General features: G+C 34.3%; 2 protein-coding genes across 8 annotated transcripts; one reads left to right on the top strand and one right to left on the bottom strand.

Moving 5' to 3' along the window:
• Positions 1-3,983: 3,983 nt before the first annotated feature.
• Positions 3,984-8,646, top strand: LOC104767129 (subtilisin-like protease SBT2.5). Of its 6 annotated transcripts, none has more exons than XM_087501663.1 (11): positions 3,984-4,441; positions 5,142-5,341; positions 5,428-5,572; positions 5,658-6,052; positions 6,157-6,252; positions 6,335-6,407; positions 6,574-6,859; positions 6,952-7,277; positions 7,362-7,629; positions 7,714-7,995; positions 8,078-8,646. In XM_087501663.1, the coding sequence occupies exons 2-11, from the start codon at positions 5,175-5,177 to the stop codon at positions 8,485-8,487; spliced, it is 2,448 nt and encodes an 815-aa protein (XP_087357789.1). In that variant the 5' UTR covers positions 3,984-4,441; positions 5,142-5,174; the 3' UTR covers positions 8,488-8,646. The 6 variants fall into 6 exon arrangements, with proteins under 6 accessions (XP_087357789.1, XP_087357794.1, XP_087357790.1 ...); XM_087501668.1 differs by having other exon boundaries at positions 4,004-4,256; positions 5,662-6,052; XM_087501664.1 differs by having other exon boundaries at positions 4,004-4,256.
• Positions 8,647-8,661: 15 nt separating this feature from the next.
• On the bottom strand, positions 8,662-12,971 carry LOC104767130 (glycosyltransferase BC10). Of its 2 annotated transcripts, XM_010491166.3 has the most exons (12): positions 12,473-12,965; positions 12,205-12,255; positions 11,322-11,802; positions 10,949-11,047; positions 10,659-10,759; positions 10,504-10,575; positions 10,320-10,410; positions 9,817-9,897; positions 9,630-9,692; positions 9,412-9,534; positions 9,267-9,305; positions 8,662-9,153 (listed from the first exon to the last, which is right to left on the bottom strand). In XM_010491166.3, the coding sequence occupies exons 3-12, from the start codon at positions 11,703-11,705 to the stop codon at positions 9,022-9,024; spliced, it is 1,185 nt and encodes a 394-aa protein (XP_010489468.1). In that variant the 5' UTR covers positions 11,706-11,802; positions 12,205-12,255; positions 12,473-12,965; the 3' UTR covers positions 8,662-9,021. The 2 variants fall into 2 exon arrangements, with proteins under 2 accessions (XP_010489468.1, XP_010489466.1); XM_010491164.3 differs by lacking the exon at positions 12,205-12,255 and having other exon boundaries at positions 12,473-12,971.
• Between the last annotated feature and the right edge of the window lie 6,503 nt (positions 12,972-19,474).

Here is a 19,474-nt window from a genome sequence, read left to right as displayed (position 1 = left end):
AAACTGAAAACTCCAAACCCACGATAGGAAAGAGATACCTCAAGAAAATACTATAAAATTTGTCATCAATACGTGATATTTTTTGTGGATCATTTACTCAAACGATCGACAAGCATACCCTACTATTTTACAGATCCAATTATAAATAGTTTGTATTTCAGTTTAAAAGACCCCAGTTATATATAAAAAAGACCCATCATTATTGTTTATAGTATATAATATTTCTCATTACAAGAAAGATAAAAGAGAGCTTGCGGCATCGCTATCATACCAGAACGGTTTGTCTCATGCATGGTGTGTGGCTACGTCGACGATAAAGAAGTAAACTATCTTTTAACCAAACAAAAATAAGTAAGTACAATAAAAAAAATGAATATACGAATTTGCTTTGTTGGTGTTAGAGGGAAAACTATTTGTTAATATTTATACAAAGAAAAAAATGACTGGACACATGATGTGTTTGGACTAGACGACATTTTTGTGGGAACATTACTCACATGTGCGCTTTCAGATGTTAACTTTAAACTGTCATATACCTCCAATTCGTAATTTAGATTGATCTTTCTATATCTATACAATATACATTCAGTATAATCGCTTTCCTTATCGATGTATATATAGCTGTGATCTGATCATATTAAAAGTCTCAATCAAAGCAAGAAGAACAATTGCACAATGCACTTGGGTGTTGGCTTACAACATGTTTGATGATCCTTCTTTCTCTTAATTCACGTCACTCTTTGTAACCCATGCTTGTCGAGAAATAAATTTGGAAATCTCTTGGAAAAGCTCTTGTATCCAACTGCATCAATTGTTGTCTACAAATATACACAGATATATATATATATATATATATGTTAAACATTTACGTGTATATTGTTGTACAAAGTAGCTTAGAATCGTGTACTATTTTATTTTCTTGGGCATACTCGAGTGATCAGTATAGGAATGTCACGGGCGAGAGGTATCGAGTTTTGGGGTCTATGTACGTACATAAGGATTTCTTATGAGCATTATTGGCAAACTCATCTACTTGACCATTACTCAACCTTCTGGTATTTGTTGGGCTACATTGGCTCAATACACATATGTCCCTCGTGTGTCTATCTCAAGCAATTTTAAAATTGCTTCATTATATCAACGGTATGACAGTTTAAGGAATTTTTTTCCTTTAATTAGCTTATATTCTCGAGTTGAAGCCCTTTGGATGCAGATTGGAGACCTTGGTCCTTACACTAGAAGATCAGTACCAAATATTGAATGTTCTTTGGTCCTTCTTTTGTGTTCAAGAAAGCGGTCTAGGTGGCCACCTAGGCGCTAGCACTCAGCAGACGCCTAGATGACTGTCTAAACCGTTTAAAATTACATAAATTTTATTTTAATATTTATTTTTGATTTTTTACTACATATATTTAAATTATTGAGTTTTATATCTATACATATGTAATTATAAACTTTTATATGTTGTTAAATATAACTCTAAAAATGTATTTTTCTTACTTTTGTTTATAATTTATAACTTTTTATTTTTCTAACATATATTTGTACATAATTATATATATATAATATTTTATTTTGTAAACGCCTTAACCGCCCAAAAACCGTCTAAGCCCCGATTAAGCGTTCTAGGCTCTAGGCGTTGGATCATCGCCCAAATACCACCTAGCGATTTCTTGAACACTTTTATGGAAGTCCAGAGTATTATGTTGTATCTCAAGAAAGCTGAATACAAAAGTATGGCTTATGCAATTTGTGAAACCGTGATCGGTTGCGCAGTTTACTACTTGATATATCTTCACATCATATGCAGTTCACCGACTATATAATATTGTGACAATATGCCGGTAGTTCAAATTGCTAATAATCTATATATAGTCTATCATGAAAGACCATTGACAAAGTTATTAAACAAAAAAAGAGATAATGACAATATTATTATTTTTTAGCTGCATGTAATAACGCGTTTGAATAAAGTAGAAATTTCTTATTTATTAGTAAAATTGAAGAGAGTCTAATTAGACCTTTTTGGACCACATGTAAATGTTTTAATATGAGAAAACCAATAAATCAAAATTGATCCAAATGTGGTACTAATCAAATTTCTCCGGTTCCATTTGCTACTTTTTATTTATAAAGTTCCATTTACTATTTTTTAAATAAATTAAAATATGTTGTATATATAGTTATATACTACCTATTAACTAAAAAAATATTTCGTATGTAATATTCACATACAGTAATATCTAGGAGTCCCGACTTTTTTTGTGCAACATATATGACTCGTAAAAATTTCCATTCCATGGTAAAGAAAGTTTGCTTTAACAAAACTTATTAGGCCGAATAAACATCTGATTTGGATTCATATTTGTTCCTCTAAAGTGGAGTAAGTTACTTTGAACTTTGCGTGTCTTCAACAATTGTTATTATTACGCCATTTGGACTTTTGTTACATTTTATCTTTTATCATTCTTTTAAAATATCACTTTGTACTTTTCATCTTTCGGGTAATATAGAGTTTCAGCTTATATGATATGGTCATGGTTATAGGATTATATCTTGGTGATATTTTTATAGACTGTAACATATTTCTTTTGGTTTAGCAAAAACAATACTGCCTTTTTGACATTTATCATACATATATACTAAGAATTTGTTATGTTAGAAGTTCTAAGAAACTTAAAAAACATAAAAATATACTTCTATTCAGTATAAAACTATTTAAGATGAATTAAGTTAAGATTTGATAAGTTTTGAATCAGGGATAAATTAATATTTTGGTTTGTGCGACATACTTCTTATTTATTGTTAACAAAAATATCATTCTAGAACGACATTATGTTGTGGAACATCAATGATAACAACCTTCATAAACTTTTCTTAACACCAAATCTTAAATTATTTCACATGTTAGATTGGATATATAGACTCTTTTTAGCTGTATAATTATTGTATTTCAGTTGTCCATAATGCTTTTGGGATGAAAAAGACGTGTATATGATTGAAAAGGAACTCATTTCCTCAGCGATCAAACACCATAATTGAGCTAAATAATAGTGGCCCTCTATTTATGAATATAGTATTTAACTTTTCACCTGTAAGGCTGTAACCAATTTAAGTCTAACAATATTTTTTTTCTTTCTTTCTCCTTGGCCTCTTCCATGTTCATAACCTTTTTCTGTCAACAATCTTTCAATTTTATGGTCTATTAAAATTGAGAAAGATACAAAACCCTAAGTTACATAGAAACAAATTAAAACTATGGGTAATACAAACTACAAAAACTCAAAGATTCAAAAAAGAGTTTCATTGCCGCAACCGTTTTTTTGGCATCAGGGTGAAGTCCCCTACGGGTAAGCTTTAGGTAAGATTTTTATTTTATGTTGGGCCTACGGCCGTCATGGGCTTTTTGCCTTGTATTGAAGACTCCCCTTTTTATTAATGCAACAAAAAAAAAAAAAAAAAAAAAAAAAAAAAGTCGAGATAAAACGGATTTGCTGAACTTACTCCCATATCAAAGTAACTAGCTACAAAGAATGACAATCTTTCAATTTAGTATATATATTTAAGTGTGACTATTTTAGTATTTCTCAAATAAAGTTTTGTTTATCCCGTAAAAAAAAAATATTTATCATCACAGATTATTAGGTGAAATGACAAAACAGTGAAATCCGTGTGGATCATCAATTTTCTAAAATATCAACGTGTTTTCTATACAGTATACAGGTAATAAAATCACATAAATTATTCACTCTATTATTTTTGAGATTTTTAAGAATATAGTATTATATATATTCAGAAACATTTAAAAACGAAAAGAAAAATAGGATTTGTTGTATCAGCAAGCATTTAACACAAAAGAAACATTGATATCAATTATCTACTTTTAAAGGGGCAGAACCGTCATTAAAGTACGAGCTGACAGCAAATCTGGCGCGCGAATGGTCACTCTCCTTCCTCCCACCTTCGGACATTTACGTAAATCCATCCACACACCACCAAATATAAACTTATCATTATTATCATCCTTAGCATTAAGTCAATTACTATAATATCAAAATCAAGAAAATTTTAATTAATATACCCAAAAACACACACACACACACTCACTTCATTCATCACTAAAATATTCACAGTACTGTAACTTCTTTTTATTTTTAACTTAAATTTCGTACCCTTTTTTTTTTTTCCCTCTCTCTTTGGATACTTTGCTAGATCTCTCTCTATTCTACGAACAAAAACCCAGGATCAAAAAAAAAGTAATTTTTTAATCACTCGACTAGAGTCTAGAGAGATCTGAATCAACTTGTTCTGTGGTTTTTTCTGCAAATGTGGTTTATGTAGTCACTAAATTTTTAATCTTTTCGGCTTCTGATTCGATTCTTTCGTATCAAAAATCTAACTTTTTTTTTCTTTCTCTGTTCATCCGTCTCGTGAAGCAAATGTAAGTTTCGTACTTCCACATTATTATTGTCTTTTTTTTTGGCTGCTACAGTTTTTTTCCCTCAAAGGATCTTTCTTTTTGTGTTTTATTTGATGTTTTGATTCTTTGCTTTGGGTGGTGATTTGTGAAAATTGGTTTATTCTTACTTCAAGTCTTGATTTTTTTTTTTTTTTTTTTTTTTTTTTTACAAAATGTAAGTTGTAAGAGATTAAAGATTCTTTCTTCTTTCTGCCTCTTCTTTGTTTGTCTCATTAATTGAAGAGCAATAGTTGTTATACTGTACTTACTTACTGTTTTTGGGGTTTTTTTTTTGCTTTTTTCTTGTTTATATAAATGGTATAAGATGGAGCTGAACTTTCTTTACTTGATTGTTGTGTTTAGGCTATTTTCTCTAGAGTAAGTTCTTTTTCTTGGGGTTGGTTGGGTTTGATTATAATGCTTTTATGTGCTTGGTTTTTGACAAATTCAAGTTAAAACAGCGAGAAAGATGAATCTCTTCCTTGCTTTTTTCTTGTGTGCTTGTTGGTGGCCTTGGAGATGATTGATTCTTGATCTCTATACAGTAGTTTTGACTATGTGTTGTCTGCATTTTGTTTAACGTTTTTGATTGAATATGTGGTTTGACTGAAGTGATAGTATTCCATTGATAGTGGTTTTGGTTTCAGGATGCTAATGCATTCATTTGATTTTGATGCTGCAGTTTAAAGTTGGAGCTTCATTTGTGTGAACCAAAATGGATATCGGGTTGAGAATCTTTGTTGTTTCTGTGCTTATTGCTACTGTGGCAGCAGAGGTTTACATTGTGACTATGGACGGAGATCCAATTATAAGTTACAAAGGTGGAGAAAATGGTTTTGAAGCAACTGCTGTCGAATCTGATGAGAGGATTGATACATCAAGGTACTTAGATAGTTTCTCCTCTTCAATTGTATTTAAGGTACTGTGTATACATTGCTTGCTAGATTAATAATCTGTTACTGTTTTAGTGAACTGGTGACAATGTATGCTCGTCACTTAGAGAGGAAGCACGATATGATTCTTGGGATGCTCTTTGAGGAAGGATCATACAAAAAGCTTTACAGCTATAAACACCTTATAAATGGATTTGCAGCTCATGTTTCTCCAGAACAGGTGAAATAATCGACTTGAGATCATTGCTAAATATATATTTCTTGAATTCATGTTCCCTTACACTATTCCACTATATATTTGGTAGGCAGAAACACTTCGTCGCGCCCCTGGTGTGAAATCTGTAGACAAAGATTGGAAAGTGAGGAGACTCACCACACATACACCAGAGTTTCTAGGACTTCCAACTGATGTTTGGCCAACTGGAGGCGGTTTTGATAGAGCAGGAGAAGACATTGTCATCGGGTTTGTTGACTCGGGGATTTATCCTCATCACCCGAGTTTTGCCTCTCACCACAGATTACCTTATGGCCCTCTTCCTCATTACAAAGGGAAATGTGAAGAAGATCCTCATACCAAGAAGAGCTTCTGCAACAGGAAGATCGTTGGAGCTCAACATTTTGCTGAAGCTGCTAAAGCGGCTGGGGCATTTAACCCGGATATCGACTATGCATCTCCAATGGATGGTGATGGGCATGGAAGGTTTGTTCCTTTATAGTTTTGTGACTTAGGGGAGATAAGACTGCATCGTTGTGTGCATGTATTCTATTGTACTAAGCAAGTCTGATTCTGCTGGATTTTCTCAGTCATACAGCAGCTATAGCAGCTGGGAATAACGGTATTCAGTTGAGGATGCATGGTTATGAATTTGGAAGAGCGAGTGGAATGGCTCCTCGTGCAAGGTAGGCAGATGTGCAAAATGTCAGTTTTATTGACAGATGTATTCTTCACGTTGGTAGGCTAAAAAAGGCTAGTTTCGTTCAGGATTGCTGTTTACAAGGCTCTTTATCGGCTTTTTGGAGGCTTTGTTGCTGATGTAGTTGCTGCCATTGATCAGGTAAGAGTAAGAACTTAAGCATAAGTTAGGAAAGACTGATCATAAAGTATCATGGAAAAATATCTCAGCTTAGATGAAATGATTTATCCTGCAGTAATTAACCTTATAACTGCTACTTTCCATGGACATTAACACTAGTTGATATTAAATGAGGTTTTCATGACAGGCTGTTCATGATGGAGTAGATATCCTGAGCCTCTCGGTTGGTCCAAATAGTCCTCCAACAACTACCAAGACAACGTTCTTAAATCCATTTGATGCTACACTTCTTGGTGCCGTAAAAGCTGGTGTTTTCGTTGCTCAAGCTGCTGGAAACGGAGGACCCTTTCCGAAAACTTTGGTATCATATAGTCCCTGGATAACAACTGTCGCCGCTGCAATTGATGATCGCAGATACAAAAATCATCTGACTCTTGGGAATGGGAAAATGCTTGCTGGGATGGGCTTATCTCGTAAGAATAAATAATAAATTTGTTTTTACATTTGGCATGGCACTATATATACCGAGTTTTTGTTTTGATGAACTGTTACGTGCTTTCTGCAGCACCAACTCGCCCTCATCGATTGTACACGTTGGTTTCTTCAAATGATGTTCTGCTGGACTCATCTTCTTCGAAGTATAATCCATCTGATTGCCAGAGACCAGAAGTCTTTAACAAGAAACTGGTCAAGGGAAACATTCTTCTCTGTGGATATTCTTTCAACTTTGTTGTTGGTACAGCTTCCATCAAGAAAGTTGTTGCAACCGCTAAGCATCTCGGTGCTGCTGGTTTTGTTCTTGTTGTTGAAAATGTATCTCCGGGAACCAAATTCGATCCTGTTCCTTCTGCTGTTCCAGGAATATTGATTACAGATGTGTCTAAGTCAATGGTAATGGGAGTTTCAGTTGCTTTCAGTTACTCTCCTCACAGCCTATTTTCTCAATCTGAAATGCTGTTTTGGTTTTTTTTTAAGGATTTGATCGATTACTACAACGTCAGTACATCAAGGGATTGGACAGGAAGAGTCCAAAGTTTTAATGCCAAGGGAAGTATCGGAGATGGCTTAGCACCTGTTCTTCACAAATCAGCACCTCAAGTGGCATTGTTCTCAGCTAGAGGACCCAATACCAAGGATTTCAGCTTTCAAGATGCTGATCTTCTTAAACCAGATATTCTTGCACCCGGTTATCTGATATGGGCGGCTTGGTGTCCAAATGGAACAGACGAGCCTAATTATGTTGGTAAGCTTTTCAAAGAACTAAAGCTCACATGTGGTGTGTCCTTTTGAAACGAACTATAGTTTCTTACTGTTGGATTTTGAGCAGGTGAAGGATTTGCGCTTATATCAGGAACCAGCATGGCTGCACCACACATAGCCGGGATAGCTGCGCTTGTGAAGCAGAAGCATCCTCAATGGAGCCCAGCTGCTATCAAATCAGCTTTGATGACAACCTCAACAGTCATAGATAGAGCAGGAAGGCTTCTTCAGGCGCAGCAATATTCAGACACTGAGGCTGTAACACTTGTTAAGGCTACTCCTTTCGATTATGGAAGTGGTCATGTCAATCCAAGTGCTGCTCTAGATCCTGGTCTTATCTTTGATGCAGGTATCGTTGCTATGTCTCATCAATGATAGACCAAAGATCTTTGATCTTCTGGTTGATAAGACTAATTGATTTTCTCTTGTAGGGTATGAGGACTATTTAGGATTCTTGTGCACAACCCCTGGGATCAGTGCCCATGAGATAAGAAACTACACAAACACACGCTGTAACTACGACATGAAACATCCTTCAAATTTCAATGCACCATCTATCGCAGTTTCTCATCTCGTGGGGACCCAAACCGTAACAAGGAGAGTGACGAATGTGGCAGAAGTAGAAGAAACATACACAATATCAGCTAGGATGCAGCCTTCCATCGCCATCGAAGTGAACCCACCAGCAATGACACTCAGACCAGGCGCTTCTAGAACTTTCTCAGTCACTATGACCGTGAGATCGGTTTCTGGAGTATACAGCTTCGGGGAGGTGAAATTGAAAGGTAGCCGAGGGCATAAGGTGAGGCTTCCAGTGGTGGCTCTAGGACATCGGCGATGAACAAATCTTGTGGGTGTTGTAATATTATTTTTTTGTAATATGCAGTAATAAGAGGGTAGTTCTAGAGAATTGTGTCTGTTTAAAAAAAAGAAGGGGAAAATGCTTTATAGCAGCTTGTATAATTAGTTATTGATATAAAAACTCCATTAATATGTCAAATGCCCAGCTTAAAACTGTATAAACCTCATGCCTTGTTTTTTCATTTCATTTTCAACAAAAGAGGAGAAACACAAAACGCACTCTGAAAATTCTATAGCAAACTATGAGATGTACTGAAAACAGATGAGTTAAAAATGTCCCAACGTCCCCAACCAAATGAAAAAGAAACCCCAAACACTTTCTAAGCTTCTCCAGATCACACGATTTTCTCAGCTCTTTAGGACTTCGAAGCGAGTAACAGCTTCTAGGGGTTCCATGTTTCAAGTTTTAATTTGATTCATGTGTGTAAACTGAACGTTGGTCAAAGAATCCGAGTCAAAAGAATACCTCCTTTGCATTGGATTTCATCAATCAATCAAAATTGTTCGTGGCTCCCTATGCTATGCTTGTGTAGTTTGGGAAGAGGTCGATCAACTTATCGAGAGTATCAGCGTGAAACTTTCTTCCAAAGAGATAGCAAGGTCTTTTGATCCCATTCCACATGCAATGCGTCCATGATGCTATTCCCTATATTTGCAGGCATTTAAAAAAAGGTAGATTATCATCTCGGTAAAGGAGGAAAAAGCCAGAAAATTTGTAACTAATCAAAAGTGAAGATGACTTGGTTTTAAAGTGTGTACCGTTCCTTCACTTGTAACGCGTGCCACTGCGTCAATGGACTGTAAATGGATTAAAAATGTACACCAATTAGTTTATCACAATGGAAGCAAGCAAGGGAATTGTCAAGGTAGATTCTAAGAGATCATAGCGGTTTAGTGATGATACCGTGATGTTCTTAATTAACTCGAGTGTGATATCTTCAGGCATGTATTTTCTTGGATGCCACTTTTTCTCAGACCAATCAACATATGTCACTGTCCAGTTAGCAATGCCAGTAGGATCAAGCATCTGCAAAGTTTATCAGACCAAAGTATATTATGGATAAAGAAATTACTAAAACAACAAACATTTTCATTTTAGCAAGAGTCAAAATGGATTCTCACATGGAAGAATGTTGGCAGATAGTGTTCATCTGCGATGCAGTTCTTGTTGCTCTCTACACCTGGCTGAAGAAAAAATATAACCGTCCTATTTAACATGTGTTTTTTCAATGTATCTAGAAAGTAACACCTCTATAAAATCGACAAAAAGGTAATAAAACATCTATTTTGAAGGTGAGGTCGTACTCACCCCACAGAAATCCCGGAATTTAGAGTAGTAAAGACTGTCTGCCATAGTTATTACAGCATGCTGACGCTTCATGGAAAACCACTGCACGGATATGGAGATAATTGAGTAAGTGATGAGTGAGAACTTGTTGAAAAACTCTCTCATGGCGATTTTTGTAGCATCAGTTGATCAAAATGCTTTCCCACTAACAACGGATGGAACAAATATGCAGAACAATGTGTTTAATTGATGATATTAATACTAGGGTGGTAGCAAATAATCACTCGCAAGGGAAAATTTGGACGTGAAGAGAATCAAGTTCCTATACACTAAGGTAATATGCATACTCTGTTGCTATAATTAGTCCACAAAGTATTCTCGTTAAAACCTTGTTGTTTTATCAATTGATTCAAACAATGACACAGAATTGGCCCCTTCTATTCGAGTCTTTGTATTTTGCTGATCTCGCATATATTTTCAGAGTACGAGCAAGCACAATACTGGATCAGTAAAATATTTTTTACCTGTGCACCCTTTCGAAAATCTTCCTTCGGAATTTCCGGCAACATGTGATCCATATGCCTACCTTTTCCATGTGGACCAGGGTCGTCAAAGCTGAAGAATAATAGAGTATATCTTATATGAAGAAATCTGGAAAAATGTGTAGTTATTGTTCTCAAATCTCATCAACTTGAAAAAAATCTTTACCAGTCAACGTAGCTGACATTGCTGTACATCATATAGTTGTACATATATTCAAAACTTCGTAGTGGCACACAACTGCAAAACCAGAAACACTCAAATTGGTTAGGGGAACCTCAGAATACTCAGTAAGAAGAGAAATAAAGTTTCCAGGAGATTACCTATCAGAGAGTAAAACAAATTGCTGATTCTCAGAATCTCTAAGAGCAGTAGTCAGCAAACGTCTCTCAGCATCAATCATCGATATTCTACCCCAGACCACCTTCAGAAAACATATATGATTCTTTTACTATAATCATGAAATTCATTAATAGGAGTAAGAGAAATTTATGTAACATCCACCAACTAAATGTAATCATTCCAGAACTATGGTTTTTTCTCTTCATGACCGTGAAGAGGGATGACATGGTATCTACAATTATACACATCAAACATAGAGAAAGAGACATACCTCGTCACTTCGTGTCTCACGGTTAAGAAAGTAGCGACTGGTGTGAACCGGAGTATCTTTTGATGCATGAATATAAACAGAGAATTTCCCTTCATGACCCTGTGAGGAGAGGTAAAAGCACAAAATCGTTAGTGAAAGAAATAAGTCAAAGAAAATCAAATAAACATAAAGATACTCAGATTATTGCAAGCTTTCATAATGCACAGCTAAGTATTCTTCCGCATAAACATGCTGCATCGAAGTTGTCAAACGATTTTCCAGACAAAGACTACAATTTTGATGAATTGCCAAACATCATAAATGGCCAGCTTAAACTCAAAAGAGTACATTGTACATTTTATAATCTTAGCCCGAGGGAAGAGATGAAGTCTACCTGAAAAAAGAGGTCCCATAGCTTTTCGAAAGGCAATGTACCGGGAGTTAAGAACATAAAAGCAATTTTAGACCGCTTTGTTATAACACGAGGGGAGCTCAATATTTCCCTAATCACTACACGAGCTGCAATCTCGTCATCCGAATATTCCCTCAGTGACGGTGGAAGCCAATCAGTCAATCCCTTGCACCCGTTAGACGAAAACATATAACAAGCCGCTCTTCTGTGACGAGGGAACATGAACGCACCAATTAAAAACATTGCTATCAGTGAAAGCACCGCGATGATCCATACTAGCTTCCTTGTAGGAGCACGGTGGCGAGCCCCAGGCAAAGACTGCAGATAATTTATTCTGCCTAGACGCCACCCCTTAATTGCCTTCATCTCATAAAAACCTCTATTGCATACTGCAACACCTCAACCTCAAATATCCTTTAACCCACTGATAAAATTCCACTTGGCAGCTAGAACCAGTCGAAACCTACAAATTACATGTGAAAACCCAAATTTGAATATCAGATATCTATAAGAGCAGACATTGAGTAAACGATAGAAGAGCTTAAGATACAACTCTGAAAAAGACTAAATCAGATAAAAAAATTGAAAATTACTCTCAAATCAATCGTCTCTAAAACAAAAGGAATGTCATACAAATATGTCTCACATCAGAAGTGTAAAAGTCAAGTTGACAAGCTAGATTCAAGTATTCAACAACACAATTTCACCATTATAGTTGAAGAAACTTGTCACGATCCAACATAAAAGATAGAAGAATCAAACATCCACAGGGAAATAAATTGACAATTTCAAACTTGTACAACAAATAAATAAAAAGTCTTATCTATATCTAAAACCAAGAAAAGTCAAAACCATCACCACTCACCACAGCTTCTCTAATAGCCAATTCAAAAGCAAACCATCACCACGAACATTGCTTCAAAGCAAAACATCCTCAGTCAACACGAATGTTCCCCAAATCACAGAAATTACCAGATACAGGAACGAGATCAAAAACGAAATCGAAATTATCAAAGTCCGGTTGCGTTTTCAATTAGAGTTTCCAAATCCGAAACCAAATCGGATCCCACAAAATCCTAAATCCAGACTCATCTACGCATAAACGAACACACACAAAGCCGAGAAAATGTAACCTGAACGGAATCGGATCCTAGAGGCGGCGAGAGCTCCCGTCTTTCGCGAGCTTGTTTTGTCCTCCACCCCAAAGATCTAGAAGATGATTATCAAAGCTCTCAGCGAACGAACAACTGAGAGCTACGCAAGTTACAGAAACCTTAATATTAAAAAAAAATCTCTCAGAGTATTGAGTATCGATATCTATGCACGCATTTGAAACGTTTCCTTTTAGGTAAAATCTCAATTTCTTCTATAAGTGTTTCCCCCTTCGCGATTTCGTTTCTTCTTCTGATCTCTCTCTCTCTCTCTCTCTCTCTCTCTTTGTTTCTTCTGTTTCTCGCTCTCTACAATAATGAAATTATCTGTACACAGACGACGAAGAAGTCGAAGAACGAAGGATGAAGAAGAAGACTCTTCGGTTCAAAGACAGAAGTAAATATTTTTTTTTTGAGGTAGAGAGAGAGAGAGAGACTAATATTTTATTTTACAAATATTTATAAATTATGTTATAGCATTAACGTGTAATTTTATAATTGGCTACTTGTAATTGTGTTTTTACTTCATACCATATGAAAAACCCACGCGCTTTGAGAAGAGTAAAAGACTATGCGTGCCGTTGATGGAAACTTTATAATAAACCTTTGGTTAGTTTGGTTCGGTTTAGATTTATTGAGTTTTGGTTGGGTTTAGTTCGGTTCGATTTGAAAAACTACCAATATTAAGTCGAGATTTTTACAATTTTGAGTCGTTCGGTTCGGTTGTAGATAATTCGAGTTCGGTTCGAATTTTACGTTGAAGAGTTTTTAATCCGGTTTTAAGTCGAGATCGATTTGTTGGGTTGGTCAATTTGATGTCCCGTCAAAGGAACGCATGTTAGATTTTTTTTTTCTTCCAGCGTAGATGTTTTTGTCCTGATTTAATTTTTCTAAAAAAATTCAAAAGTCTAAAAGGCTGTAACTCTTTACTTAATTATTTTAGGGTGTATGAATATCATTATATCACTAACGAATCTATTAATTTTCTTTTGGCTAGTTAAAAGGAAAAATATACAAATTTTTTTTATATTAAATATGAATTTTCATTGTATTTAAATCATTAATTATTTATTAAATAAAACATGTACGTGTAACTAAATTTTTTAAATTTTGTGTAAAATGAGTCAAAATAACTTTTGTGAAGTAATAAGCCTTGTCCCCTTGTGTGGATTGTTTAGTTTACATGTTCTCATGATTTTTTTATCATATTTTCTTAAACTAGTGGGCATTGACTTTGACTTATTTTTCTGTTTTTATATAAAATTGTAAGCAAAAAAGAAAATATCATTTTTATTCAGTTATTAGGTGTAGATTCAAATTTCAAAAGCAAACTATATATTGCAGTAGACTCAAATATTTTTTCATGTTTTTAAAGCCCATTTGTGATTATTATGTGTATTATAAACTAGATCATCTACTACTACATATGATAGATACTGTTTTAAATAAAGTTACCTAGAAATTTTTTTATCTACTTATTATATGCTCTCCGGCTCTATTTCTTGATAAAAAATAGTAATAATAATAATTTGCTCTTGACATAACTTAAAGCAAGAACAAAGTAAAGATCGTGCCACCCATTTACTCCCCAGTTCCCACGACAGTGCCACTCTATTTTTATTTGTTCACGTATATAGATAGACAAATCCCACGAATATTTGAATCAAAATCGTGATATTATGCAGAAAATTTGATGGTGTAAACATACTTTTATCCACATAACATATAAACACAATATTTTTTCTAACCAAATAGTTATACAAACAAAAAAAAGAAGTCGTTAATCGAAAAGTCTAACGTATACTAAGTCAAGTCAACGGTCTACACTCTACACACAAATATAAAGGCATGACCAAAATCAAATAGAAACCGTATTTTGGACAATAATTAGACTGTATCTAAACCATAACAGAATCTTAATCGGATAAAACGGCTAAAAATCTTAATCTTTAATCATAATTATATATTTAAATTATATTAACTTTAACCGTTATTTAATTGTAATAATATTAAAATTGTTGGTTAACCGTATAGTTAAACCGTAATTTTTTTAACTGTAACCGTGTTTAAAATATAATAAAACATACGAATAATTATAGAAATATGAGTACACTAAAATAATGTATCAATTAAAAATAAATAATGTCAACCATATTATATCATCAATTAATATTAACCGTATCATATTATCAAATAAACATAACCGTATATAATCATAACCGTTTTAACCAGAATCGTATTCAACCGTTTAACCATTTAATAAACAGTTATGGTTAAATGTTAAACAAAACTTCTAACTATAACCAAAACTTCTAACTGTACCATGTTATCAAATAAACTTAACCGTATATAATCATAACCGTTTTAACCAAAACCGTATTTAACCGTTTAATAAGCAGTTATGATTAAATGCTAAACAAAATTTCTAACCATAACCAGTGGTTAATAAACCGTAACCATTGTCATTACCCTACTCGAATTATTTAATTTCTAAGTACTTTGATCCACACCACTTCTTTAGTGTGTTGCTCTCATGTATTCAGATTCCATCGTATATTCCAAGTTTTTAAAGTGTAATTTTACCAAGATTCTTAATAATTTTGAACAATTCAGCTTTAATTTTATTATCCAATGATTTATCTTTAGATATAGCCAAATAGATGTGCCAAACTAAAAAGTATCGCTTTATTACTTTTTTTTCCTTTTTTGGCAACTATTGCTTTATAATAAAGCAGTATCATCTTTTTTAATTAAATAGAGAAAGAATTCGTTATAAAGAAATATAAATACACATAATGCATGTATTGGAAAGAAAACATATACAGTACTTGTAGTGAATGTTTGTAGAAGAATCATTATTATGGGTCAAGTGATTTATTGAATATCCAAGCATCTCGTAATTGTAAGATTTTGATTGTTTGATCATTATATAAAATGGTAACAGCATGTACGTATAACTCTCTTTTTTGTGTGCTTAAAGCATGTCTAATCAAAGTTGTAGGTTATAAATTTATAATCACAGCTCAGACATGTCCATGTGAAATAACGATGCGGTTCATCTCTTTAAAACTAATTTAAACTTTATACGAGATCCGATTGTTTGATTCAACGTGTTGTTTAATAGCTAACCATGTGACTCATAAGCTTACTCAGTGTTATTAATTGAAATCTTAATTAATCTTACCTACTAAAATATAACATTTTCTTCAAAAAAATAATCAAAAATTTAGAAATCTGATATATACCAACCAATCAAAATTTATGCATGGGACAAAATATTGTATCTAAAATCTTAAAGGAAGCATATAGAAATATTCACTTTGATGTACTCTATACAAGTTAACTTTCAAAATTTGACATTAATTTACCTTAATCTTAGTCAAAAAAGTAAACAAAAATAATATACAAAGCACAACTTTATATTAGTCGATAACATATTATTTGGAAATTTAATTAAAATATTAATAATTTTTGAGTAATACATTTTTTTTCCACAAGATATTACTTTATTCTTTTTGAGAATTATCAATACAAAGAGAATCTCGAAGCCATGCCAGCTGAGTTACAGACTCAGAGTAAAAAATGTTTTCAAGACAACCATATTTTGCTAAGTTATGGGCAGCTCTATTACACTCTCTTTTTGTAAAATGAAAAGAAGCTGAAATTCAGTAGTGAATATCTTGAGTCAGGTTTGTTAGAGCTCTTCTGAAAACCATTGACAATTTTGATAAGATTCTCACAGTCTCATTCGAAAAGGACAGTTGTGTATCCTTTAATCCATGATTTTTGCAAATCAACTAGCAAGGCTTTTGTTTCTACTTTAAGTGGAGTTCCAGCATGACCTAAAAACGTTGAACCCCAGACAAGGGGTGTACTGATATGGTTTCGAATTATCCAGCCACCAGTTGCCTAAAGATTAATCGTATCAAAATCTACATCAAAGTTGCATTTCACCGAAGATTGGGGAGGAGCTGTCCACCGATGTGTTCGGTGATTAGAAAGTTCTCGAGGATTCGTCTTGTTTATCATAATATTAATCCATTCTTGTGTTTCAGCTTGATCTTGTAAAACAGTTTTAAAAGCACTTTCTCTATAATTGTTAAAGATTGTGTTGTTTTTGGCCTTCCAAATACGCCAAAGAAGCCAAAAAGGTTGTAAAGCATCATGAGAGGAGATGTCCAGTCGAGATGAATAAGTTATGAGTGTAGAAATGTTTTCCTCCGCATCATCAGATAGTTGACTCCAATTAAGAGAGGAAGTATTGGCTAATCGCCAAACTAAAATGGCAAAAAGACAGGTAAATAAAGCATGGTTTATAACTCATCATCCTTTCTGCATCGGGAACATGTCGAATCAATATTCATGCCTCTGGTACGTAGTCTTATAGTAGTAGGCAAGGCTAGGGATATGGTATGCCAGAGAAAATATTTGATCTTTGGCATTATGCGTAGTTTCCATATTTTATTCTTTAGTTCAACAGACCCATGTGGGATGTTAGGATGAGGATTATCATCAGTAGGATCATGAGTTAGAAACCAATAACTTGATCTGACTGTGTAATCTCCAGAGAATGTGTAGTTCCAAATTAATTGATCTGACTTATTTTCCATTGGGAGGTAGATGTTTTTAATGATCTATTGGTCTTCTATGGCAAAGTAGAGAGTTTATGCATATCCCATGAACGGTGAGCTCCTTGTTTGACTATCAAATCTTGTAAAAGAAAAGAATCTTGTGAGGCCATTTTGGACATCGACATGGCGGATGGGAGTTAACAATGTTATCTATGCCTGAACGAATTGTTTGTCTATTTCCAACAATAAATCTTGATCTTTTTTCCAGGAGATCTACTCCTGCTAAGAGTGATGACCAACCTTAAGATTGGTTATTGTGATACATTTAAACTGAAAACTTACGATAAATTGTAGCCTAAATAAAAAAAAAAACTAAAATAAGAAATTGAAGTAACGAATTTTTAGAGAATATAAAATGAAATTAATGTATATATGGATTTTTGTATTTACGAGAACCTAAATCTTCAAACTGAGAAAGAGTTCTCTCTTGACCACCTGATGTTTGTGTTAGCATAATTAAACCAACAAAAAAAAATGTTCGTGTTAGCATCAATGCATCCATGTCGAACATAATCTTTGACGAAACGAAATATCATCACTGGTTGGTTATATTGGCACAACCATGTCTAATATGATCACTCTCCTTTCATTGGAAGACTCTTCCAGCAATTTTTTAGAATTTTTATACAATCTTCGTCCACCCGATCATGTAGTATCCACTGATTTTAGTTTACAAAAAGAAAAAAACTCTCGCATAATTAGGTTTGACTTTGAAATTATATACTTGTTAAAGATTAAAACAAAATTGTTATAATCCACATGATGTGTTATGTAAATCTTACTTTGAAAAAGCTCGCACCGCCTTTTGGAACTTCTACAAAAATATCTCCAGCGGAATGTTCCACACCTATAATTTGATTTACGTTAAAATAGTAAAAAAAAAATGGTTCATATATGATATCGAAACCAGAACTTTAAAAAAAAAAAAAAGTTACTAAATTTGTCAAATTTGTTTTGTACCAGGAATAAAAGGAGCAAGAGCTAAACCTGGAGCAAGGTCGAAATTGATGCCTCTGATATGAGAATACTTTGACGTAATTAAACTTATTATGGTGTCAAGTCCTCCTCCCACATCCACCAACGTGTTTTACATCTTCAAACCTTTTGTAAACTTTTAGAACCTTCTTCATTTTTTTTTGGTGGGGGAGAGGACCGCCAAAGGCAACCACCCTCAATTTATTGAACTAGAAATAAAATTACATTCGGACAGAACGTACATACACGCCGTTCTACCGATATCATCCAAAACAAAATGATTAACAACATCCAGCTGAGCATCAAATAAATGAAAATCTAATGGAAGAGAGAAAGCATAGTTAGCTAACCTGTCCGCCAGACGGTTAATCTTTCTATACATGTGAAAAACGTGAGAAGTACAGATTATCCAGTCTCTGAAAAGAAAGCCATAGCACAGTCGTACTAGGAAAGACAAGGGATGCAAATCTTGAATTCCTGTCCTAAAAAAATCAACAACCATCTCCGAGTCTATCTCCAGCTCGAGACGCGTACACCCTCTCTCCCAGGCTATACACAAACCATAATAGATTCCCCACAACTCCACGAGAGGTGCTGAACATAACCACAATCAACCAAACAGCGGAAAATAATCAACAAGATAACTTTAAACCAATGACTAATAAATAATAAACCAATAACCAATAATTTAATCTAACAGAGTCATAAAACATAAAACCAGTAACCTAGCAATGTTCTAATGATCCAACTCTACCAACCTAACAGAAGTCAGACCACAAACAGCGAGCCACTAGAACATCCTCCTCTTCATCGCCTTGATTCCACGATCACACTTTGCCTTTACATGCATCGCAACACATATGAGATACGTCAGTATTTTATAAACACTCAGTGAGGCAATCCTTTCATCTACTAGACTATACACATAAGCAATTTAGATATCTCTAACCATCAAACAACAATCAATAACCAAACAACAAACCAGACAACTGCATCGGCCGACACCAACCCATGAATCGACCAACACCAACTAGGGTCGCATCAACCGACACTCACACTGCATCGATCGACGCATGCTCGACATTGCACGAAATCCCTAATTGCATCGACCGACGCCTCCATATGGCATCGACCAATGCTCCTAGGTCAAATTGCATCCTCACATTGCATCGACTTTAGTAATGGTGACACAAGGATTTACAGTCCTTTGCAATTAAGCTATGTCTACCATTAGTAACTGAAGGATCATTATGATATGACACAGGATTTAGAGTCCCCTGCTGTTAAGCTATGTCTACCATTACCGAAGTATCATCTACTGAAGTATTAGTATCATTTTAATATATGACTTAGGTCTATGTCAAGGAAAAGAAACTCC

This window comes from Camelina sativa, chromosome 19 (genome assembly GCF_030686135.1).
Source record: "Camelina sativa cultivar CO46 ecotype springtype chromosome 19, ASM3068613v1".
NCBI classification, from domain to species: Eukaryota; Viridiplantae; Streptophyta; class Magnoliopsida; order Brassicales; family Brassicaceae; genus Camelina; species Camelina sativa.
The sequence above is the reverse complement of the archived record's forward strand: the minus strand, read 5'-3'. Positions and strand labels throughout refer to the sequence as shown.